A 26527-nucleotide genomic window follows, 5' to 3' on the forward strand; every position below is an offset into this window, starting at 1 on the left:
TGTACCCAGAATTATCAAGCATAAGTACTTTTCACTTTTGCTTTATAATTTTCTGAGAGAAGTAGATTTAAAAAAAAATTATATTGAAGTATAGTTGATTTACAATGTCATGTTAATTTCTGCTGTACAACAAAGTGACTCAGTTATACATACATATATTATTTTTCATATTATTTTCCATTCTGGTTTATCACAGGATATTGAGTATTGTTCCCTGTGCTATAGAGTAGGACCTTGTTGTTTATCCATCCTATATATGCTAGTTTGCATCTGCTAATCCCAGGCTCCCAATCATTTGAGAGAGGTAGATTCTTTTTTTTTTTTAAATAAATTTACTTATTTATTTATTTATGGCTGTGTTGGGTGTTTGTTGCTGCATGCAGGCTTTTCTCTAGTTGCAGCGAGCGGGGGCTACTCTTCGTTGCGGTGCGCGGGCTTCTTATTGCGGTGGCTTCTCTTGTTGCAGAGCACGGGCTCTAGGCACGCAGGCTTCAGTAGTTGTGGCACGCGGTCTCAGTAGTTGTGGCTTGCGGGCTCTAGGGCGCAGGCTCAGTAGTTGTGGTGCATGGGCTTAGCTGCTCTGCGGCATGTGGGATCTTCTCGGGCCAGGACTCGAACCCGTGTCCCCTGCATTGGCAGGCGCATTCTTAACCACTGCGCCACCAGGGAAGTCCCTGAGAGACGTAGATTCTTGAGTATGTTATTTTTATCTCTAGAATCCAGCTATTCCTGAAACTGCAATCCAATCCTGGATTCTTAAAATTTTTTCATTAAAAAAATTTTTTTTTTCTGTATATCTCTGTCTCTCTGCACTGAGAGCAGCTCTCCTGCCACAGCTCTTCATCCCCTGAAAATGTACATTTGCACGTTTGTCTCCACCTCCTTCTAGGTCAGGAGAACCTCTAAGCTACTGAGCCCATCGCTGTCCGCAGTGGTGCTGAAATGAACAGAGACGCTGACAGATGAGAGCCTCAGCAGCTTGGCATCCCCATGTCCCCTGACTTCGCTCACTCTTAGCAGCAGCTTCCAAAACAGTGCCCCCCAGCTTTCTTTTTTAACTTTTTATTTTATGTTGGAGCATAGCTGATTAACAATGTTGTGTTAGTTTCAGGTGTATGGCAAAGTGATTCCGTTATTCTTTTTTTTTTTTTTTTTTTTTGCAAAGATGGTACAAGAATCCCCATTTACTCTTTTATTTATTTTGATTTTTGGCTGCACGGCACGGCACGTGGGATCTCAGTTCCCTGACCAGGGATTGAACCCGTGACCCCTACAGTGGAAGCGTAGAGTCTTAACCACTGGACCGCCAGGGAAGTCCCCGATTCAGTTATACATATACATTGCAGTGCCATTTCAAGGGACATCAACACAGCAGCCAAGTTCGTTGGACCTGAGGCTGTCACAGTAGGTGGCTGGCTCTGGGGCTGGAATCAGGACTGTGTTTGGGAGCCTCATCATTGGTTATGCCAGGAACTCTTCTTTGAAGCAACAGCTCTTCTACACCATTCTGGCCTTTGCCCTCTCAGAGGCGATGGGGACCTTTTGCCTGATGGTGGCCTTTCTCATCCTTTTTACCTTGTGAAGGAGCTGTCTCCACCTCTTATAGTGCTTTCTCCTGTGTTTCTCTGCCCTGTATGTTCCTTTTCCTATACATCCCCAGGCAGCCTAGGGAAACTGGTTGGCTCAGGGTTTGACAAACAAATAGAGAACACAGAGAAAAGACAAATACTGTATTAATTTAAAAATATGTTTTTTTTCTAAACCAGTTTAAACATCAAAGATCCAAGCAAAAGGTACCATCTTGCTCTTGAGAAAATAATTCTCAAAGGCTATCCATCCTTCAAGAGAGAAGGGTGACAAATACAAACTCTCTTTTCAGAAAAGAATAAATGTTTTCAATTTAGACCAGAGCTAACAGATGAAAAATGTATTAGTTTTGAAGATAGTTCATGTAGCTTGGGAATAAACTGAGCCCAGTTCACTGGTCAGTTCTCATCCATGTGTGACTCGATCCACTGGTGTGTTGAAATCAGTTTCTATTTCTTATTTATTTACTTTTTTTGGCCACACCACACAACTTGTGGGATCTTAGTTCCCCGACCAGGGATTGAACCCATGCCCCCTGCAGTGAAAGCGAGGAGTCCTAACCATTGGACCACCAGGGAATTCCCTGAATCCAGTTTCATGTATGGCATGTGTCTGGTAATTTATTGCTAGTATGGAAATATTAGAGTTTAAAGTTTTATTTACATAAGCAGATGAGACAGATTGAAGGTTAGCCCTGTGTTTCCCTTTGGACTGGGCCTTGTTCTAAGAGCTCCAAAATGCCTTCTTGAGGGGGAAAGAAAGGAATCAAACAACAACCCATTTAATCTACCATAGTCCATGGCCACCTACCTTATGTGTGTATTGTAATTAGTTGCGGAAATCACAAATTATTATAATGATTTACATCCTTGCAGTCATTTGGAGATGTCATCAAAATGTAGATTTGTTTATGAGATTGTGCTCTGCAAGGGCATAAAATCCATTGGGCATATCACAGTGGGGGGAAAATGTTAGGAAACATTGGGTAGAATAGGTCTTAACAAACCCCTGTAAGGGCTGCACTAGCCCTAACCCTATGTGTCCATCAGAACTAATGTGAAAATGACATTCCAGTTCAAACCGGCCTGAGCAAAAATGGGAATGTGTTGACTTTTATCCAGAAAAGTTGAGGGTTAAGGCTGACCTCAGATGTGGCTGGAATCAGGGGTCAAACATTCTCTATCTCTCAAATCTACTCTCCATGTTGACTTTATTCGCAAACCACAGCGGCGTGGGACTTCCCTGGTGGTCCAGTGGTTAAGACGCTGTGCTCCCAACGCAGGGGGCCTGGGTTCGATCCATGACCAGAGAACTAAGACCCGATGCAGCCAAATAAATAAATAACTAAGTAAACAAACAAACAAAAAACTCCATATGGTGGCAAGATCGCTGCCAGCAGCTCTAGTGTGAATCCTCTGAGACTCAAGTCCAGTGGGAAAGAGAGAACCTCTTTTCTAGAAGCTCCTTCAAAAGTGTGCTGGGATTCACTCTGATCTACCCTTGAATCAATTAATCGCTGTTACCAGCAGGCCACCATGTGCTGATTGCCTTAGACCTGGGTCACAGGCTCCACCTCTGAATGGGGGGGTTGTGACGGTTCGATCGACCACATGGGTCGAGTGTGGGGAGGAGATGAACACTTCCAAGCCAAGATGGACCTTTAACAGAGAGGAGATGCTGGAAAGACAGTCAACAAATACCCACTCTGCCCCAAGTGACCATCTTGAAAATGCCCAGAAAGAACCAGATGAAAGAAAATGTCCGGCTAAGGTCCAAGCCAGCCCCAAGAGTGGAAAAATAAAACCCATGATTTCCTGAGAAAATAGATGATGTTATGACAAAGCATCAGGTGTGGTAAGAAGTCACTTCGCATTCAGGGAGCCCAGGGCAAACGCTTTCATTCTCTTTGACAGAAGTCTTCTTGAGGCAGGAGATAGATGGGCCCCAGGTTAGACATTTACAACTGGCCTCTTCCCCCTTACTTTTTTCATGAGGCAGAAAAAAGTGGGCTTCAGGCCGGATACTTACAACTAGACTTCTGTTTGCATTTCCTGAGACAATTTAGCCAGGGGGGACAACACAAGATGATTGGCGAGAAGGAAGACAAAAGACCCGTAAAACTGCCCCTTTATAAAGGATTTAAACTTCCCCAAAGCGCATCTCTGAGTTCGCCTGTGCGTCTGTCTTTCCGTGTGTGTACTTTGCTTTTCCAATAAACTTCTGACTTTTCTCTTTCCCTTCTGCCTCCTTGCCTGAATTCATTCTTGACAAGGCAGGCGAGAACTAGGGGTCCAGGTCCTAGCTGCTGGCCCCTGTGGTCTAGTGGTTAGGACCCCCGGCCCGGGAACTAAGATCTTGATTCCAGCTACTGCTCGCTGTTGCTTGACGCAAGCTGCTACTTACTGCTGTGTGCGCCCAAAATCATTCTCAGAAAGTGAGTGACAAAATGCTCCTTCCTCTATGCTTCATCTGAATGACAGGTCTCACATCACTTCCCCATTGTCTCTTAGCCAGGTCTCAACCTTTATCTCCTTCCTTCACACATGCTTTGCTTGACTATGGGTTCCCCTCTTGTGTTAAAGGAAATGATACCAACCAGGGTTCTTGGCCTTCCCCAATCAGTAGAAATTGATCAGAGGCCACACAAGAAATTCAGGCAAGTCTTTACTGGGGCTCCTGCAGCAGGGGGAAGCGGGAACAATTAAGTTTCCCTTGTTTTCTCACTCCAGGAGTGGAAGATGAGCTTGTTTCTTATATGGGGTGAGAGTAGGGGTGTGTCCAGGGGTCTGGCTGGAGGGGTGGCTGAGGTTTTTTGCCCACCCCTGAGGTGGTACTGAGGGCAGGGGGCATGTGCAGTGCCCTGCTTTTGCTCCCAGACACCCTGTTTCTGCTCCCAGATCTTCAGAAGTGGCAGTTGGGACTTTTTTTGGTCTTTTTGTATCTTTTGTCCAGAATTTGCCCCAACTGTGCATACATCCAGTTATTTTTTAGTCCCTTATAGTTTCTTCTTCTTTTTTTTTATGAGCACATTTTTTTAGAGAGCTTGTTTTATTTATTTATTTTAAAATGTTTATTTATTTATTTGGCTGCATTGGGTCTAAGTTGCTGTGTGCATACTTTCTCTAGTTGTGGCGAGCGGGGGCTACTCTTTGTTGCGGTGCGTGGGCTTCTCATTGCGGTGGCTTCTCTTGTCGTGGAGCACGGGCTCTAGTTGCTCCACGGCATGTGGGATCTTCCCAGACCAGGGCTCGAGCCCATGTCCCCTGCATTGGCAGGCAGATTCTTAACCACTGCGCCACCAAGGAAGTCCCTCCCTTATAGTTTCTTCCGTATTTTGTTGCTGGAGGAGAGGTTTGTCCAGGTGCAAGCATTGCAGCACTGCAGCAAAGAGTCCCAGGTCCCAGGCCTGTCTCCGAAATACCTGGCTTCCTGATAGTATCATTTAGGAATGCATTGTGTAGTATTGATATAATAGAAAACCCTAGTGTATTAGTTTAAACAGTCTGGGGGTGGGGAGGGCAGGGGTAGGGATGGGGAGTGTTTGTCTTTCACAGTAGGAAGCTCTGGAAGGAGGACAGTCAAGAGCTGATATGGTCAGTCAACAATGCTCTCCAGAACACAGGCTATTTATGTTTCTAGTCCAAGGTTCTTAGCATATGCACCTGCATTCTCACCTTGCAAGATGGTTGTAATCCATCCTCATGGGTGCAAGATGGCTTATGTTCATGTTTCAGTTGGAAAGAAGACAGAAAAGTCAAGGGTTTTTTTGTTTTGTTTTCTTTTGTTTTAAAATGAGGCCTTGCCTTTTTATTTGAGAAGAGTTAAGTGATTTTTTTTTTTTTTTTTTTAAATAGGGAATTCCCTGGCAGTCCAGCGGTCAGGACTTGCACTTTCATTGGGGGCCTGGGTACAATCCCTGGTTGGGGAGCTAAGATCCTGTAAGCTGCGTGGCGTGGAAAAAAAAAAAAGGCATGACTCTAATCCAATTATAAATAAACGTGTCAAATGCTTTATTTCACTTCTTAATTAATAAGGGAATTAGTAGATGTGAAAACCAATTCAAAGGAGAATTTTAAAAAACATACACACAGGGGCTTCCCTGGTGGCGCGGTGGTTGAGAGTCTACCTGCCGATGCAGGTGGACATGGGTTCGTGCCCCGGTCCGGGAAGATCCCACATGCCGTGGAGCGTCTGGGCCCGTGAGCCATGGCTGCTGAGCCTGCGCGTCTGGAGCCTGTGCTCCGCAACGGGAGAGGCCACAACAGTGAGACGTCCGCGTACCGCAAAAAAAGAAAAAACAAACCCCCCCCCCCACACACACATAGGCAGTCATATACACATACATAAGCAATCAGAAATGTTGAAATGGGGACTTCCCTGGTGGTGCAGTGGTTAAGAATCCACCTGCCAATGCAGGGGACATGGGTTCATAGTCCTGGTCCGGGAGGATCCCACATGCAGTGGAGTAACTAAGACCATGCACCACAACTACTGAGCCTGCGCTCTAGAGGCCGCGAGCCTAGAGCCCATGCTCTGCAGCAAGAGGAGCCACCACAATGAGAAGAAGCCTGCGCATCGCAACGAAGACCCAACGCAGCCATAAATAAATAAATATATTTTTAAAAGAGAAATGCTGAAATGAATTTACAAGTAGATGGAAAACTAGTCAACAGAGAAATAATCAGTTACAGCTCCACCAGACACAAGTCATTTGCATCTCTATGGACAAGAGCAAACTGCATTACTATCGGTTTTCTACAACTTACAAAATTGTAAAATAGCTCAAAGACAATGAAAGATAACACTAAACAGAATGATAAATAGGACACCCAGTATTCTTTTTTGTCCATTTAAAAATCTTTCACAGTGTTTCTCTAGAGAAGGGATGCCCTATCTCAGCATCCACCTACATCTCATTGACCAGAACTGCATCACATAGCCTCCTTCACTGCATGCGAGGTTGGGAAATCAAGTATCTTTAGCTGGACACACTGCTATCTCAAGCAAAACAGGATTCTGTTAGTAAGGAAGTCTGCCTCACCTATACACCCACTTGATGTGTTAAGGGCACTAGTTTTTTTTTGGCTGCGTTGGGTTTTTCTTGCTGTGCGCAAGCTTTCTCTAGTTACGGCGAGCGGGGGCTACTCTTTGTTGCAGTGCGCGGGCTTCTCATTGCCGTGGCTTCTCTTGTCACAGAGCACAGGCTCTAAGTGTGCGGGCTTCAGTAGTTGTGGCGCGTGGGCTCTAGAGCACAGGCTCATTAGTTGTGGCACACTGGCTTAGTTGCTCTGCAGCATGTGAGAACTTCCCGGACCAGGGCTCGAACCTGTGTCCCCTGCATTGGCAGGCGGATTCTTAACCACTGCATCACCAGGGAAGTCCCTAGGGCAGTAGATTTTAAAATAATTTTTAGCACATGGATGAGGATGGCTGGAGTAAACATCTGTTGGTTTTGATACTTCAGCATCATTCCCTCTTCTGGTTATAGTGCCTCAAATTTCCTTTGGGATGTACCCCATCTCCACTCTCCAAACCCAGCTCCAAAAATGGACACAACTCAGGGCTTGTCTAGTTATGGTGATTGATTTAGGAATGGACACGATTGGAAACAAGCCAATCAGATTCAACTTTTGGACTTTCATTGGAACAAAACTGTAACTTACTCTAGAAAAATAGTAATACTTAAGCCTGAAAGGTCTTTAGTCAATTTCCTGACAGTTCTAGGTCCTCAACTGGATTCCTGTATTCTTTGCAATAATTCCACTGCCTCTCTGCGTCTGTGGCTTCCTGATGAGAAACCACTGTTATGTTTATTTAATGGGTCGTTCCTCCTTTTAGTACCTGGTTGCTGACAGGTTGGGACGTGTGCGCTAGCGTGACCTGGAAGTGTAGCTCTGGGTTTGAATGCCAGCAATGTCAGGCAGAGTCCACCGAGAAAACAGAACCCCATCTAAGTATTTAAAGCAGAGGAGAATTTCATTCAGGGGATTGGTAACACAGGGAATGGAACTGTTGAAAAGCTAAACAGAGGTGGTGAGGCAACTCGGAGATTAGCAGTAGCAAGAAGCCATCAGTCACCACTGGTAGGCTGGAGACTAGATCCAGGGAGGGCACTATGTTACAGGAGCCCAGGGGCTGGGATCCCTAAACAATGCAGGGGGACAACCAGCAAGCTACTGCCAGAGAGGCTGCTCAAAGGGGTGGGGGTGGTCTCACTGCTGTTTCCCATTGGCTTAACCTAGATGGAAGCTCAGGAACAGGAAAGCCTGGGCATTCACTCACAGGGATCACCACCCCCTTCCGTACAAAGCGGGGCAGGAAAAGGGTGAGGAAAAGAAGTGAGGGCACTGGGTCTACTCCACAGGGCTGGCCACTCATCCATATTTCATCACATCTAAGATGCCGTTGGTTGTAAGATGCAGCATTATTCTATGCATCACTAAGAGAGAAAAATGCTGCCAAATTAAACTGTGCCCGATGCTAAGACTCCATCCATTGCAAAGCATCTTGATATTGTGACAGGGAAGAGCCATATCTGACTACGTGTTGGACCTGTTTCTTTTACTTTAACCTTTGCTTTCCGCTGCTTTTGTTCACTAAAAGGATACTGTCTATACACAATGGGCTGCCTCAGGGAACCCTGCCCCTTTGCATGAATGTTAAACCAAAGAGCCTTTGTTCAGGGAAATATCCGGCCCGGTCCACCTGTGGATGGCTGCAAAGAAAGAAGAAATGAACACATTCCCTCCTCAGGCTGGCCATTCCGGGGGACATTTGCAAATCTTATGGCCTTTTCACTTTACTTCCTCATCTCCTCCACCCTCTCTGTTCTATAAAATAAACTGGCATCCAAACCCCGATAAGACAGTTATTTTGAGACAGTAGTCTGCTGTCTTCTCGGGTCTGCCGGCTTTCGGAATAAAGTCGTATTCCCTGCCTCAACACCTCGTCTCCGATTTATTGGCTTTTCGTGTGGCGAGCGGAGCGCGCTTGGACTCAGTGACAATATGAGAGATGTGAAAATGTGAAAAATGTGTGTCTTAAGATCAATAACATGCTATTAGCTGTGCGATCTTAAGAACAGGTGAACTTAATTCATCCCATCTTTGAGCCTCCATTTTACCATCCACCTGGGAATTACAGACAATCCTTACTTCATAGGGATTTTGTAACTAAGACCGGTAAGTTCAGTGAGATTGGGGGTTTTGTCTCTTGTTCGCTGTATTCCCCAGTGCCTAGCACAGTGCGTGGCACATAGTAAGAACCCAAGAAAGTTTTGTGAAATGAATCCACCTGGACTCTATCCCCAAATGAGCAGGTTCTTGACACATAGTGGGAGGTGAGTATCAATAAATGGAAGATATTATTACTGGAATCAGATAGGCTCTGGGAGATCTTCTTTCACGAATGTCATTTAGAATTGACTCTCTTTTGTGAGAGGGGGGGAAATCCCCTCTTTTACTTAAGAAAGATGTTGACTTAAAAAAATGCACGACGTGAGAGTTGCGAATTAAGTTTTATTTGGGGCAAAATGAGGACTTTAGTCCGGGAGACAGCGTTTCAGAGAGCTCTGAGAAACTGCTCGAGAAGGTAAGGGGGGGAGCCAGGTTATACAGAAGTTTTGCAACAAAGGGCAGGTAGTCTGAACATCAAAAGATTATTGTTAATTAAAGAAAACCAGATGTGTCAAGTTAAGGAATTTAGCGCTTTTCTCTGTATGGGAAGATGCAAGAGTCTGGGCTCGCTGAAATCATTCCTTTGATATGCACCTCAGCTATCTGGGGCCAGTATCCTGTGTTTTCACATCCTGAGTTTCCTCAGGGCGCACCTAGGGAGTGGCTGCAGTCTGATGGCCGCTAGACAGCAGGTAGGCAGGTGTTCTTTTGCTTCCTGAGCTCCCTCTGGGTTCACCAGCTCCCCGTCTGGTGGTGGCTGCAATCGCTGATGACTGTGACAGCCTTTCTTTACTGATGTGACAGGCAATATTCCATTTATCATCAGGTGTTCACCCATGGTGTGTCTTAGTTTTGCTTCCATTTAGTTGTTTCATTTTGGGAAAAACCCTTCATATCCATCCTCAGCCTGAGTCCCATTTGTGAAATGGGAATAACACTACAACACTTGTAGAGCTATGAGAGTTAGGGAAACGGTGACCAAAAAGAGCTTTGTAGGTGGTGGAGTTTGTTCTTTTCTATTTTGCTTTATCCTCCACTCATATCTGCCTCATTCCCCTCCTTCCTTTGCAAACTTCTCTGCCACCACCACTACCACCCTTAAATTTCCTGCTCAAAACTGCACACGAAGCCATCCGGCATAATCTGCGCCGGAGACTGTGGCCTCTTCTCTTTAGTCTTTGATAAATGGAATATTTAAACAAAGGCTGTCACAGTCATCAGCGATTGCAGCCACCACCAGACGGGGAGCTGGTGAACCCAGAGGGAACTCAGGAAGCAAAAGAACACCTGCCTACCTGCTGTCTAGCGGCCATCAGACTGCAGCCACTCCCTAGGTGCGCCCTGAGGAAACTCAGGATGTGAAAACACAGGATACTGGCCCCAGATAGCTGAGGTGCATATCAAAGGAATGATTTCAGCGAGCCCAGACTCTTGCATCTTCCCATACAGAGAAAAGCGCTAAATTCCTAAACTTGACACATCTGGTTTTCTTTAATTAACAATAACCTTCTGATGTTCAGACTACCTGCCCTTGGTTGTAAAACTCCTATATATGCTGGCTTGCCCCCTTTCCTCCTTGCAGCAGTTCTCTCAGGGTTACTTGAGATGATGCCTCCCGGGCTTGAAGTCCTAAAAATTCCTGCCGAATAAAACATAAATCTCAACTTTTAGGTTGTGCGTAGTTTTTTAGTCAACACTCACATGGAGAGATTAATTCCAATTTACAACACATGTAAAGATCTATAAACACTAGGAAGCTGTGAAAACAGTTGTTAGGGTGGTGAGGCTGTGGGGCGATGAGAAAAATGTAAATTGCGTTGATATTGTCTTTTTAAAAAGAATTCCGCCAATGTAGGGTACTGTGTTGAAATGAAACCAAACGCCTTTTCCAGCTGCAATCTCCCCGTGAAGGAAAGACTTATCCAATAGGCTGGAGGTTAGTCAAGTCTCCAGGATGCACCCCAGACCCCGGGGGCCACGTTCTCCGAGTCAAAATAATGAGTCACCGCTGATTTAGATGCATGTCTCCGCTCTCTAAACAGCGTCCCCTTCCGGGCGCCGACCACGGACCACCCACTCTCTCCCGTAGGTAACTAGCACCGCCTACTGGCTGTCAGCCTCTAGGCTGCTTGGCTCCGCCCCTGAGCGGAACGCGCATGCTCCCCAATTCTTCTCCGCCCCCGCCTTGCTTCTCGCGACAGCCGCTCTGCGGAGACTGAATCTCGCGATAAAGGTTTATTATCTCGCGGGACCGCGGCTGGCAGACGGGCTCTTGGGCGGCTCTGGCCGGGAAGAGGAGTCGCATGTGTCGTTTCAGCTGGCGGTAGTGGCGGGCGCGGAGGCGGCGGAGGCTGTGCGACCGCCTGGGTAATGACCCCTCGTGCCTCTCACGCTTCCGGGAAGCTCGTAGAGAGCGTGGGGGAAGCTGAGGTGCTCCCCGGCGGAAGGGGGCCGGGCCGGGCGTCTCCACACCCCCGCCCACATGGGCCGCTCTGGTGTCCCCGGGGTTGCCCCTTCGCCTCAGGTCGCGCCCTCACACCTGGTCGCCCTAGTCGTCGCCTCAGTGCTCTTACATTCTGCCCCTTCCTGGTTCTTTTGCCTGCATTTTCTCTCCTCAGACTCTGGTCTCCCCGCCTCCTCCCACTCCCCTTCCCTTCCGTGACTCTAACGCGTCCCTCCCTTGGACTCTAGCCCACCCCACACCCTGCCCTCCGGGCACCTCCGGCGACCCACCCCTTCTTCGTAGGCGTTTCCAGTCTCTTCATCTGCTTTGTGGCCTTTCCCTGTTGCTGCAGTTTGTTGCATCCTTTACAGATCATCCCCCAGACCTTTTGCCCTGTCCCTACCGAGTTCACCCTCCCCATCTTTTTCCCCATGGCTTCCTCTTCCACTAGTGCCCTCCTCCCCCTAGTTGTCATGGCCCATTTGCTGTGAGTCTCACTGTTGTCACTTGCTTCCCTGTAGGCCTGGAAAATGGTGTGCCCAGAATTACTCATATTTTATAAATCCTAATGCAGCTTGTATCTCTCATTCAGCAAAGAATTGAAACAGATTCGGGGTGGGGGGATTTCTAGTAGGAGGAGGCTGGACTACACCTGAACACTGCTTCTCTGGGTGTCTTGGTCCAAAATAGTGAAGATGTGTTATTTTCCTTGCTTACAGGTTTTGAAATGGCTGCTGACATTTCTGAATCCGGTGGGCATGATTGCAGAGGAGACCCGAGGAGCAATACCAAGTTAGATGCAGATTACCCACTTCGAGTCCTTTACTGTGGAGGCAAGTGTTGGAAGGCAGAAAATGGCTTTTACTCACTGTATTTTTATGCATTGTGATAAATGGTTTCACATTTGGTCCTAGTAGTTTTTTCATCTTTGTCATTTGGTGAATCTTTAATTGGGAGCTGGGGAAGAGGAGGCATGGATTAACAGACCTTTCCCAACCTGTGTGACTTGCATCTTGTTACTTGGCCTGGAGAAGTTTACAGTCCCGTTGGAATAGAGATGTGTAAATAGATTATTCCAGCCTAATGTTACTTGCTAGTCTGGCTGTTAAAGGTGGGCTTCTTGGAAGATATTGAATCTTAAGGGATGAGAAGGATTGGTTGAGGGAGTGGGGAAAGGCATCCCAGATGAAGTGAACAGCTGTGCAAGGAAAAGCTTTGTGGAGAAATAAACACCTTTTTATTAGTATAGTGTGTAGTATAGGAATGGTGTCAATAACGAGTGGAAAATTATGAGGTTGGAGTGATGGGTAGTAGGACAGTCTTGGGAAAGTGTTCTTGGTTTGATTAATAAAATGTAAATCAAGATTATTTTCCCTTTGAGTGTTTTTCCTCATTTTCAATCCAGAAATATTTGTGAACTGGAAATACTCTAATTTTACTAGCATCTTGGAAAGGTTTAGAAAAATCTGAAGACATAAGACAGTAAAGTAAAAGGGCAAGTAAATATTATTTTTTTTAGTAAATATTTTTGGCCACTTACTATGTGCCTAGCAGAGTTTTAGATGCTGGGGACTGAATAATGAATAAGTCAGGAAAGGTCTTTGTGCCCAGGGACCTTACATTCTGTGAGTGTGGTAGGGATTTCTTCTGGAATTTAAGTACTTACAGTACTTACAGGAGAGGTGATGTCACTGAGTTAAAAAATTGTATCAACTCATCATTTATTGACTACCTTTGATGATAAAATGAGTGTAAAATATCCCAGAGAGTAGGCAGGGGAGCTTTTTGTAGGGTTGATTGAGATGTGTTATTCGTCTCATTTGGTTATATTGTTTGCCTTTGGAGTCATGGGCCAGGGTTTGCATCCTTACCTTGGGCATTACCAGCTGCTCCTGCTTAATTTTAGCTGTGTGACCTTGGGCAAGTTAACCTGATTTCACTAAGGGTTAGAGGTCTGCTTCTTAAGGTCTGAACGAAAATGATGATTACATCTGAAGTCAGATGATTCCTATAAAGCTGGTTCAGCAACTAACATAAGAACATAATACAATAAGTGCTATTACTACTATTATTAGGGAAGTATGCTAGTTTAGTTTATTCCTCCTTGTTTGTCGGATACAGTTAGGAGCTATTGTTCTTTGTACCCTAATTCACCGAATCTAAGACTCCATATGTTATAAGATGCACCATTATTTTAGGTTCCACTAAGAAAGAAAAAATTGTTAGGTTGACATGCCATAATTATGGAATGCATCCCTATAAAAATGAAAAAAAATTAATGAAATACAGTATATGAAAGCCATCCTGTTCAAGTGCTTATGTCGCTCCTAAGATGGCTTTGAACAACTGCACTAAGTATGCAGTCCACCCCAGTGATACTTTGTGTTGATCAGAGGTACCTAACCTTTTCGAGAAAAGTTTATTTTTATTTCCCTCCCTAGTTTGTATTGATATTCCAGGCACTAGGTTGGAGACAGGATTACCTTTTCCTCAAAGAGTTTAAGGTCTAGTTGTAGGAGAAGCACTTAGGGAGTATTAAATGCTAAATTCAGTGGTACTGACCATAGCTATGAATTAGGGTTTCAGGAAAGGGAGGGATCTTTGTTCAGAGGGAAGGTGGGAAAGCAAAGTGAGGAAGTGAGAAGACTTAGGTAATGGGCAGAATTTGCAAGGAAAGGTGGATGAATTTATAAGAAAAATATGGGGGCATGGTTTAATATGGTATCTTCATATTAAAGATCGAGGAAAAAGTTAGGGGGTAGAGGGAAAAGAGGGGGCTGATTGGAGCAGAATGCTGGTTGAAGTATAGTGAGAAACAAGGGTAGGTAGGATGGGGTCATTTCCGGGGAGGTATATGTCTGCAGGACTGAGACTTCAGAATATGAATTCAGTCAGAGTTTGAATCCTGGTTTAGCCATTTACTCACTGGTGACCTTGGTCAGTTTCCTCATCCATAAAATGGATAACAGCCTACTTCAGAGGGCTGTTGAGAAGAATAAATGAAATGTTACTCCCAAAGGCTCCATCTCCTAATATCATAACATTGGGCGTTAGGATTTCAACATGTGAATTTTGAGGGGACACAAACATTCAGACCATAGCAGAAGGTCTCATGGATGATGTGGCTTTGTTCATCATATCTCATGTCAGCAGATACATAATGTCAGGTTGTTCCGCTGTTAGTGATGTGAAGCTGGTGACTGCTCAGTCTTTTCCTTGAAAAATGACAGTTTACCAATAGTAAATCATTTGTGGAGGGAAATAGACTGTAAAAACAAATAATGTGGAATTTGGAATATTTGTCCAACTTTTTTCATCGTATTAGAATTTTGCTGAACCAAATATTACTTGAAATGGTGTACTAAGTGTTATGGTTTTAGTATTTGCTGTAATGGTATTTAACCTATAATTATATCCTGAAAGTGTGGCTGAATATCTGTACCTACTAGTATTTGAACTTGAACTGTGAGGATTAGAGAGCTTCTGTTTAACCAGGAGAGCTTTAGTAGAAAGAACTCTAAACTGAAATAGAGATGGTAGATTCTAGTTTTCTGCCCTATGCCACCTTTGGCCTTGGATAAGCTATTTAACCTTTTTCGGCTTCATCTGTAAAAGAGCGTGATGGGCTGGCACACAGCTGCACTGCTTTTATATGTTGTGAGGTCTAATTTAGCGGTTAAGAGCATGACCTTCAGAAACAGACCAGGGTTCAAATCCTGTTCTAACCAGATACAAATGAGTTACTTGTTCTAAGTCTCATTTCTCTCATTCATAATACACATATGGTAGTTCTTACCTTATAAGGTTGTGACGATTGAACATAATAATATAAAGCATAGCAAAGTGCCTAGCATGTGCCCAGTATATGGTAAGTGCTGTTATTATTAACGGTGTACCACCCCTCCTCTCCCTCACAAATCTCAAGGTGTTGTCACACTGAACTATTCCATTCCTCACCTTAAAAATAAAAATAAAATAAGCAGTTGGCCCAGTAATAGAGTTTTAGTTAAAATTGGGAAACCCTTTGAGTTTTTCTAGTCCTTTAGCCTTTGCAGGCTATACAGTGACAGGATTGAACCAACCTTCCTTCTAAGGAAGGAAATTCACAGTGTCATGGTCTTATGTAGCATAATACGAAAAAAGAAAAGGAAAAATATATTGCAAAGAAATAGTAGCAAAAGTGCTACTGAAGTCTGTAAGTGTGTTGGTATGAATAAAAAGAGCGGCTGTTTTGGTGAAGTTACCAAAGAAATAACCAGCTCCATTCAGCCTTTGTTGTATGGGGAATTGTTCCCATCCTAGCTTAGTTTCAGACCCATTGAGGTTGTTGTGGTAAAACCTTAAGACATGCCAGATAGTATAGTTTGATGTTCTACCAACTGAAGGAGACATTGTTCTTTACATCCAAAAAAAAATTAAGATAATATTTCTATTAATCATGTGCCACTTACCTCAAAAAAAAAAAAAAGTGCCTGACGGGGTAGTATTTGAAAAGTGGTACAGGAAAGTTACAGGAAAAAACAAATGAAGCATTTTGTCAGATTAAAAATAAAAGTTGTTATGAGCCGTGTGTGTACGTGTGTATTTATTTATTTATTAACATTTTCAAATCTTTTTTTCTCTCCATCCCAGTCTGTTCATTACCAACAGAGGTAAGTCCTTCTAAAATTCTTTTTTTCTTTTTTAACTTCTGCATTTGAGGTCATTGATTTTAGAGCTAGCTTGGGAACTTCTTACTTTTCATTTTCTATTATTTGATGGCAGAGTTTCAACCTTTTTTTTTTTTTTTTTTGAGTTTCAACCTTTTATAGAGAACTTTGGTTTAGAATACTTTTATGGTCCTACAAATTTTTCTTTAGACTTTGAGTTATATGTGTGCGTCTTTTGCACTTGGCTATACATAGTTTGGATTTTTGCATGGAACTCATGAATAGTCAGCTAATAAAACAAGAGTAACCTTAAAGCCAAAATTTAACATCCACACAGAGAAGAGAAAGCATAAATTATGTGTAAGACTTTCTGTTGATAAGCTTCTAAGTCAGGTTCTGCGGGCAGGTCATGAAAATGAGACACCTATGTGTCCAAAGCAAGAAAAACACCTGCTCGTTTTTGTCTGTTTCCTCCTTTTTCTAATGGCCTTTCTGTTTGTTGGAGAGGAAATAAATTGCTACAGTGAGGAGGTGTCTTTTAATTTTTAATTTCTTATGGGACATTTCCTGGTTGAATACAGATTTCCTGTGGATAAGATGTCAGGTGGGAGTAGTTGGTTTTATGATTCTATATATAGAAAGCACAGGGAATGATTTTTAATTAAAATGATTAAAAATGTACTGTTGTGACTCAGTTTCTTCTTTTTCCCCCTCCAGTACTGTGAATATATGCCTGATGTTGCTAAATGTAGACAATGGTTAGAGAAGAATTTTCCAAATGAGTTTGCAAAACTTACTGTAGGTATGAACATTTTTTTTCCTCTTTCATCAAAGCCTGTATACCTTTGGCTTTGCAACGTACAAATGCAACGTGCATTTGTTTAGTAGGATATTACAGAATTATATCTATCTATTCTATTAACTTTAAAACTGTTTTAAGTTCTTGGGTTAAAATTCCTTACATAACATCACGGACTGTGGGACTTCTCTGGTGGTGCAGTGGTAAGAATTCACCTCCCAGTGCAGGAGACTCGGGTTTAATCCCTGGTCAGGGAACTAGATCTTACATGCATGCTGCAACTAAGAGTTGCATGCCACAACCAAGGAGCCTGTTGGCCACAACTAAGGAGCCCACCGGCCCCAACTAAGACCCAGCACAACCAAAAATAAATAAATAAAATTAAAAAAAAAATCACAGACTGCTTGTGTCTTATCTCTGAGACAGGATAGGTCAAAGTATTAACTTTCTTATATAAAGAAGAGTAAATGATTTAGGGGCATATATTTTCTTTCATTCATTTAACAAATTCTTGTTTTTTATTATTTTTGGCTGCGTTGGGTCTTTGTTGCTGCACACAGGCTTTCTCTAGTTGTAGTGAGCAGGGCTATTCTTCGTTGTGGCTCATGGGCTTCTCATTGCAGGGGCTTCTCATTGCGGAGCACGGGCTCTAGGCGCGCGGGCTTCAGTAGTTGTGGCACACGGGCTCTAGAGCGCAGGCTCGGTAGTTGTGGCACACAGGCTTAACTGCTCCGCAGCATGTGGGATCTTCCTGGACCAGGGCTCGAAGCCGTGTCCCCTGCATAAGCAGGCGGATTCTTAACCACTGCCACCAGGGAAGTCCAACAAATTACTTCTTGTAAGCATACTATATGCTATACACTCTTATTGGATGCTGAGATAAAGCAGTAAACAAAAGACCTACTCTTTGGAAATTATATTCTAGAGGGAGAGACAAAATAAGTAAAACAAGACAAATGAAATAAGTACATTAAATTAGGATAAGCAGGGAATGGAGAGATAAGAATTGTTGGGGAGGGAATTTGAAATTTTAGGTAGTAGCCCTGAAAGATTTTGCTGAAAAGATGGCATTTGAACAAAGACCTAAAATAAGTGAGGGAGAGCGTCCTTTGGATATCTGGGAGAACAACATTCCAAGCAGATGGTGCAGCCAGTGCAAAGGCCCTGAGGCAAACACTTACCGCTTACAGCATATTTAAAAAACAGGAAGGAGGTCTTTGTTTCTGGAAGGGGAGAAGGGTGGGAGATGAAGTCTGAGAAGTAGTGAAGGACCATGGCTTAAACGCCAGGTCTCAGCTTTCACTCTGAGTGAGATGAGCTATTGGAGCAGTTTGAGCAGAAGGGTGATATGGTCTGACTTCTGTTTCAGCAGTGTCTCTGTCTGCTATGTTAAGAATAGACTGAAGAGAGGCTTAGGCAGCAAAGCAGGGAGACCAAATAGGTGGCTCCTGCACTCATCTGGTCAGGATGATGACGACTAGAATGGTAGCGGTGGAGACGTGAAAAGTGGTCAGATTCTAGATACGTTTTGAAGGTAGAGCTGACAGGGTCTCCTGATGTGTTGAATGTGGGATGTGAGAAAAAGGGGCAGCTAAATTTTTGACCGAAGCAACTAGAAGAATGGAGTTGCTGTTGCCAGAGGTAAGGAAACTGCAGAGGAACCGATTTCCTCAATTAGCTAAGATTGACGGCCTCTTAGAAGATTGTTATAAATGAAGGCAGTAGCAGGGAGAAGGGAAATCCTGGGCTGGAAAGTCCTGTCACGTATACCCAGTGTTATCCCACTACTTGCTGCTTTGATTTTCAGATAGTTTCCATGAGACACAGCCCCTGAGACAACTTAGTCGCTGTCCGTCATTGGATAAGAACCCTCAAATCTGATGTAACAGTCTACATGGTCGGCCCTGAACATGACTTGCCTAGGACATATCTTCATATTAAGGATCAGACTTCCTGTTAACAGAACTAGTACGCTTAGATGCTAAATATTCCTGTGGAGTCTTGAGTGTTCTGTGCTCCTTTAATGTGGCTTAAAAAATTGTGATCTTCACATATCAAAGACTTTGTTTTGTCTTCTATCACCATATACTTACGTAATGACTTCAGAATTAGGCTTGATAGGCATCTAGCAGTATAATCGCTTGCTTTATAAATGTTACACTCATTTGTTGGTAAAATACCTTATATGTGTTTGAGGTTCCTCAAGGGTAATTTTTTAACGTAATGAAGTGATGTTAATGCTTTTGGATTTTGTTTTTACATCTAGAAAATTCACCCAAACAAGAAGCTGGAATTAGTGAGGGTCAAGGAACAGCAGGGGAAGAGGAAGAGAAGAAAAAACAAAAGAGAGGTGAGACCTGAATCCATGATTTGATTTACACAAACATACCCTCCCTCTGCTTGAAGAAATAAGAAATGAAAGCATTCCCAAAGTGAATAACATGTACCTGTTACTGTAATTCTGTGTGAATACCACACAGAGGGATACAGGATCATGTTCTCAGGATGACTGGATTTCGTATGAATCGGGCTTTATCAGTAAATTGGATCTAAGAAAATATGCTTTATTTGCCATATATATATACATAAAAAGCATCCAGCCAGCTTGTTTATGACTTAAAAACTTTGTTACCTTATTAAAATACCTGTGTATTCTATTTAATTAGAGTGAGGACACTTAAAATTAAGATTTTGTTCTCTCATTACTTCTGTCAGCTCAGTTGAGTTTTTCTTTTTACAGCTGTTAGGCATACCTGTTTACCTCTCCTCCTTCTAAAATGAATTCCTTGTGCCCTGGATCGTGTCCCCACCTGTTTCTTCTTCTTGAATTAATTCTCCCTTGTGACTAAAATTAGCTTATACATATATTTTAAGACTTTGCATTAAAAAAAAAAAATTCCCCCAAGAGCTCATATCTTTCTTTGCCCTATTCTCCTCCCCCTTCCCTTCTTAGCCAGACTTCCTTAATAAGACTAGACTTACTATCCCCCTTTCAGTTCGGTCATTGAGTCTTTGCTCCTCAGTCCATCCTAACCTGACTTTCATGCCACTGAAACTCCTCTAACAAGGGTCACGAACAGCTGGGTGATTGCTAAGTGGTAAGAGCATCTCATCTGAGCCCTCCCTTCTTGCAGTGTCGTGCTTCCTCCCTCATTCTCCTTTCACTGCTCCTCAGCCTTCTGTGCAGACTTCTCTTCTCCCTTGTGTCCCTTAAAAATTGGTGTTTCCCAGGATTCTGTCCTGGGCCCACTTACCTTCTCATTCTGCATGTCCTCCCTGGATGATTCCTCCACATCCTTCTGCTACCACTCTACACTTACAGTACCCAAATTTATATCTCTAGTCCTGGCCCATGTCTCTAGACTAGAAATGCACATGTGGTCTCACAGGTACTTCAAACACAGCACTTCCGAAGTAAACTTACTAAGTCCCAAATCTGCATCTTTTGTTTTCTTCATTTTGGTTATTAACAGCACAGTTTATCCAGTCATCTGAGCCAGAAACCTGAGACCCATCTTAGGTTCATTCTTTTTGACCCTCTTAATCAGTTCTAAATTCTGTCATTTCTTCTCCTTCCTCTGTTTATCCTGTGCCTAGTGGCCATTACTGTTGCCCCTGCTTTGTTGAGATGTTGATTAAGTTCTGCCTGAACTAATGTAGGAGCCTCATCAGTGGCCTCTACCATTGCTCTTCACAGACCCACCCTCCACACTGCATGGTGACCTTGACAAAACATAAATCAGTAATTTCACTCCCGCATAGTCAGTTGTTCACTGGCTTCTCTTTGCAATATAAAATGACAGAGCTTGTGCTGTTCCTTAAATTACTGGTATATTATCTTTGCTTTTCTGGCTTCCTTTCTTACATATCCATACGCTTCCTTCATCAACACAAGTGTATTTGCAGCCAATTAAGCCGACTGTGCTCTTTTCCCCGTTGGGGCCAGGTATGCAGTGGTTGCAACCAGTAGCCTCCTTGGTAGTGTATGCAGCCTGTTGGCTGTATGGGTTGCCCTAAGGGATCTTGGAGACGGCCCTTTCCAGTGGACATTCACATCTGGCATGCTGTCCCCAATCTAGGCTCCAGGTAGATACGCGTGGTGCCTTTGGAAAGCCCCAGGGCACAGTGGCCAGGGTCCACTTTGGCCACATTGGCCAAGTGATGTCCATCCGCACCAAGTTGCAGAACAAGGAGTATGTGATTGAGGCCTTATGCAGGGCCAAGTTCAAGTTCACGGGCTGCCAGAAGATCCACGTCTCCAAAAATTGGGAATTTACTAAGTTTAATGTGGGTGAATTTGAAAACATGGTGGCAGAAAACCGGCCCATCCCAGGTGGCTGTGGGGTCAAATAGATCCCTAATCGTGGCCCCTGGACAGATGGCGGGCCCTGCGTTCCTGAGCGCCATTGTCCCCTCCTTACGCCAACCAGTAAATCCTACTTTCCTGTCGCATACACACACAAAGACAAGTGTAGTTCTCAAATATAATGCCCTTTCTTGTCTCTGTACTTGTTTCCCTTCCCTGGAATATCCTTTTTATATCTCCCCAGCCCTTCTCCCTTCAAATGGACCATTTCTTATTCTGCAAGCACTTAGATGCCTCTTCCTCTAGGAAACTTGTCCTGTTCTCTGGAAGCAGAGTTAGCCACTCTCTGCAAAGCTTATGGTAGTGCCATATTCATGGATCCTATTACAGTATATATCAGGTTGCTGTACTTAACCTTTTGTTTCCCTGCACTAGACTGAGAGTCCCTGGAGGGCAGCGACTATGTTGTTCTTCTGTTCATCTTTGTGTCCTCAGCCCTTAGTGCAGTGCATGGCACATACTACTTAATAACTGTGGATTGAATGAATACTCATGCATGTGTTTATTAATTTTGTATTAGAAAAAGAAACTTTAGAAATTAGTATTTCATACCTTTTGAAAATTAATAAATTTAGAGACAGTATTCTTTATTTATGATAAGAACAGAACAACTAATCCTGAGCTCTTTCTTAATAAATAAAGGTGGAAGGGGTCAAATAAAACAAAAAAAGAAGACTGTACCACAGAAGGTTACGATAGCCAAAATTCCCAGAGCAAAGAAGAAATACGTAACAAGAGTGTGTGGCCTTGCGACTTTCGGTGAGTCCAAGCTTAAGTGTGTTTAGAATGTGTGAACTACGTTCCTTCATTTCATTCTCTCTCTTTTTAATCTAGTATCATGAAAATTTTACAGTTCTGTTTTTTGCTAAGAAGATACAAAATGAGATTTTGCATTTCTAACTATAGGTTCAAAATCAAATTTTGAAGCAACTTAAAAATCTTTTGCACAGGGGACTGGTTTAACTTTTTCCTTTCCAGAATTTCTGTTTGGGCACGTTGTATGTAGAATGAGGAGGGCTGGATAGGTTTCCCTGTGAAGTCTACCAGCACTGCTCCTTGTTCCCTGCAGTCTCGGTAGCCAAATGGTTGCAAAATGACCTATCCCTTCTGGGATGACAGTAGAGGGTGAGGGAAGGTGGTTAGTGGCAGGATGTCCTGCTTCAGAGCCCCTTCAGTTCCTGGAAGACTTGAATGAATAGTGAAACCACGGTGATTAGGTTCCTTCATTTGACAACATGGAATGAAAAGCAGTCGCTAGACCACATCATAAATATTAGGCTTGTTTCTCTGCTGTAAATTTTTCTTCTATAAAAAGGGATAACCAAAAGAACTTCATATACTTGGAAGTGTAGATGTAATGTTGGAATTAATGTGTTTCTGGATTTATTTTGGTCTTACTATATGAGTTAGGAATAGTGTGGATGATCTTATTTTTATGTACTGAGGCTTTATTTGACCTTAAAAATATAAGTTGAATTGTTAAGATGACTGCCTATGGGTAGTTTGTAATTATTGTTCTGAAAGGAACATGAAATCCATTAACAAAATCTGTTTTATGAATTTAAAATGCAGATTAAATTTCAAGATGGAAAAATATCTTTGACATATGATTCCAATTATAGTCTCGCTATTTCTTTTTTTAAAATAACAGAAATCGATCTTAAAGAAGCACAAAGGTTTTTTGCTCAGAAATTCTCCTGTGGTGCCTCAGTAACAGGGGAGGATGAAATCATCATTCAGGGAGACTTTACAGATGACATAATTGATGTCATTCAGGAAAAATGGCCAGAAGTGAGTATTTGGAACATGTGCATCTATAGAAATAAGTTATTAAAGCAAGTTCCTTCCGTGTTAGTTGATAACCACAACTCATGAAATGTAATTATTTTTATTTTACAGGTGGATGATGATAGCATTGAAGATCTTGGAGAAGTGAAGAAGTGATTTTGAAAATTTGTCTGTATTTAAAGATCTGAACTGATTGTTGACATGGCCAAAGGGAGAGAGACCTTTTAAAATATATATATATATATATATATATATATATATATATATATATATATATATTTATCCTACAGTAAAACTGTAGCCTACCCTCACCCTTGGCATTTTCACTGTTCTGTACAGGGCTGCTTGTTTTTTTGTTGTTGTTGCCAAAGTCTGATAAACAGGAGAGACTGTCATGCTTATGCATGAAATAGAATTTAGTCAAATAAAAAATTTTGGTCATTTGGTACTGACTTTTCTCTTTCTTTTTAAGTTTTTATTTTTGGAAAAATTAGACTTTCTGTGGAAAGCTTTTCTGTTGATTATTTTAAAATAATCATGATTTTATCAAATCATGATTTTTTTTTTTTTTGGTTGTTAAGCTGAGTGATACTTTGAAGAATTTGAATTTGGCTTCATCACCAGTAATAACTCTCCTTGCTTCTTTGGTGTGATAGTTTTGAGACGCTTGAGCATCTCATGGATCTGTGGTTGAATTTGCTTCATTGTCACCAACCAAGTTCACTTTGTGGGCCTATTAACGTATTGTTGGTAATAGTTGATCAAGCTGTTGTGGAGATTATTTGGTAAAGTATATTAAAAGCCTTAAAACCATCTGCACTGTTGGACCCACTTCTTGACAATCTCCTAAAGATACAATGTCTTGCTTAAAACTGTGGATGAAGGTGTTCATCAAAGTGCTACTCATAATATAAAAAAATTGCAAATGATAAAGATGAACAATTGGGAAATGGTTAAAGAAATGATGGTTTGTCATATGGTAGAATATTTGCAGATATTTTAAGATATTTTCTAAGAATACTTGGAAAGGTGTTTGATAATGTTAAGTAGGAGGTCAGACCCCCAAATCCATTTTATACATTATTTTCATCATTGTTTTGAGTGGATAGGCATCCAGAGAGGCTGAGTTCTTTTTCTGGCTATAAATTTATGTAAAATTCTTCTAACCATTTGAAAATAATATACACCATTGCTCAATATAGTCTGGAAAATAGCAGTTAAAATGTTTTTCTTACAAAAGAAACAGTGACAGTGAATCTTAATGAGTACATTAAATGAATTTAAAATCTGTTTTTATAAAGGTCTTATGTCAGGTGCTACAAACTAAAGACTCATGGTATTTTTTTTTTTTTTTAGACTCATGGTATTTTAAATTGCTATAGACACCTTTAAGAAAGTTAGAACCCATTGTTTATTGCCATGCAAATTGCAATCAAATGAATTAGTGGGTTTTTAAATAATTGAAATCTTAGACTGTATATTAAAGATGTAAATTAAGAAAATGAAATTCTGCATTAACTGTGAATTTAGCTAAATAAAATTACCTGATGAAGCAAATTTATCCATCAAAACCATTTGGTATGTGGTTATGTGTGTATTCTCTTGGTGCTGGAAGATGTCTTTGTGCTTGTATCAACACGTGTGACTTCATGTAAAGATTCTTAATGTTCACAGTTCTTGGCAAATGCAGTTTCAGTCCATATATAGCCAGCAGTGGATGGTACTGCAGGAAAATGCAGGATTAAAATCGTCCTTGTGTATAATATGTGTGAATCTTCTTCTTTGACCTGAAATTTAAAATGCAAGAGTTTAATCTCTGATTAAATTGTGTTCAGGGGGTGTTCCCTGGTGGTCCAGTAGTTAGGGCTTGGCGCTTCCATTGCCGTGGCCCGGGTTCAATCCTTTGTCGGGGAAATAAGATCCCACAAGCTGCATGATGTGGCCAAAAAATATATATACATATATATATTCAAGGATTGAGTTTAATTCATACATTCTGTGTATGTTTGTATTATGTAAATGCTTTTATAATCTTGTGTTTTTAGCAAAAGAATACCTTTAAACAGCCTTATAATATGTAAGAGATTTGCAAAGATTAAGCTGGCAACTTCAAATACAAATAAAGTTTTTTAATTTTAACAATAGATTTTATTTAACACAGTATACCCCAAATATTATTAATTCAACATGACAACGTTTTGATACGTAGTATTTTATTCATTTAAAAAAATAGATGCTGGCAACATGTGATTTTAAATTCCTTTTTAGTTATTAAATAGAAGCTCCAGTAAATCAGCTGTCACTTAAGGTGTAATCCATGGTAGCTTTCTCGCTCTTAAAGGTTGATAAGTTACAATTCTTAAAAAATGAATTCTACCTTTTAGTTTTTTGGTGTTTTTTAAAATATTTTATTTTTGGCTGCGTTGGGTCTTCGTCTTCGTCGCTGTGCCCCGGCTTTCTCTAGTTGCGGCGAGCGTGGGCTACTCTTCGCTGCAGCTTCTCATTGCGGTGGCTTCTCTTGTTGCAGAGCACGGGCTCTAGGCACACGGGCTCCAGTAGTTGTGGCTCGTGGGCTCTAGAGCGCAGACTCAGTTGTGGCGCACGGGCTTAGTTGCTCCACGGCATGTGGGATTATCCCAGACCAGGGCTCGAACCCATGTCCCCTGCGCTGGCAGGTGGATTATTAACCACTACGCCACCAGGGAAGTTCCAGCTTTTTTGATTTTTAAATTCTAAGGTATTGTCTTGTTGGTTCTCCTGAACATGAGCCTATCCTAAGGAGGTGTCACCCAAATCAGTAAAGCTTCAAGGTAAGAAATTTTAAATTTGTTTTTCCATGTTCAGATTGTCTTTTATGAACACAAGGGCGCGTTTTGCTAATTCACAGTCAACCAAAACGGAAAGTTGAAATACTATTAAGACTTTAGTAATTTGTCTTGCCAGAAATGCCATCTTATGGGTTAAGCAGTAGCGGGTGAGTGACCAGGGGTTAAATACGATAAGCATTATTTTTTTCATAGTCCCTCTATAACGAAGAGTAAAAGGGGGAAGAAGGAGTGACTATGAAACAACACAAGAAAAAAGCTTCAACTCAGTGTGGTAAATATTGTCACGATAAAGTGTCAAGGTTCTTGCCCCACAGGGTGCATGTCCACCCCCCAAGGGGACAGCATCCTCCTTGGCTGTACACCAGGGGGTGCATTGCGTCCCAAGGGGTACGTCATCATCATTTGATGTACACCGGGGGGTGCACGGTCCCCCAAGGGGCGCCTGAGCACCACCCCCCACGTGGGACAGCACTCCCATTGAGTCAATCTGCCTTCGTAAATATGGTGACCCTAATTAAATCAATCATCCTTCTTAATGGATGCCCTGAGACGTAAGAAGGCAGATTGATTTAATGGGGGCCAGGAAATCTAAGGCGTTTGATTGGTTTAATGAACACCAAGAGATTTAAGAAGGACGATTGATTTAGTGGGGGTCACGATATTTAAGGGAGCCGGTTTAATCAACGAGAACCACGTGACTCATGGAGACTGATTTAATTAGTGGGAGTCACGTGATTCGCGGGCTGGTTTAACGTGGGAGTCACGTGATAAACGGTGCTGCTTGACTCAATGGGAGTCACCTGATGTATGGGGCTGATTTAACAATAGGAATCACGCGAGCCAAGGGGCTGATTAAATCAGCTCGGGCACACCCCCAAGGGGGACAGCACCC

General features: G+C 42.4%; 1 protein-coding gene, 1 non-coding gene and 1 pseudogene across 2 annotated transcripts; all 3 read left to right on the plus strand.

The window, feature by feature from the left end:
- The first annotated feature begins 853 nt into the window (after positions 1-853).
- On the plus strand, positions 854-1582 carry LOC136132937 (ATP synthase F(0) complex subunit C2, mitochondrial-like; annotated as a pseudogene).
- Positions 1583-11006: 9424 nt separating this feature from the next.
- DENR (density regulated re-initiation and release factor) lies at positions 11007-22963 on the plus strand. The gene is made up of 8 exons (XM_065890350.1): positions 11007-11142; positions 11925-12038; positions 15838-15857; positions 16572-16656; positions 18920-19003; positions 21662-21778; positions 22671-22810; positions 22919-22963. The coding sequence occupies exons 1-8, from the start codon at positions 11133-11135 to the stop codon at positions 22961-22963; spliced, it is 615 nt and encodes a 204-aa protein (XP_065746422.1). The 5' UTR covers positions 11007-11132.
- Positions 20554-20688, plus strand: LOC136133373 (small nucleolar RNA SNORA70). The gene has a single exon (XR_010656517.1). It is a non-coding gene; the product is annotated as a small nucleolar RNA SNORA70 (small nucleolar RNA).
- Positions 22964-26527: the final 3564 nt, after the last annotated feature.

This window comes from Phocoena phocoena, chromosome 13 (genome assembly GCF_963924675.1).
Source record: "Phocoena phocoena chromosome 13, mPhoPho1.1, whole genome shotgun sequence".
Lineage (NCBI taxonomy): Eukaryota > Metazoa > Chordata > Mammalia > Artiodactyla > Phocoenidae > Phocoena > Phocoena phocoena.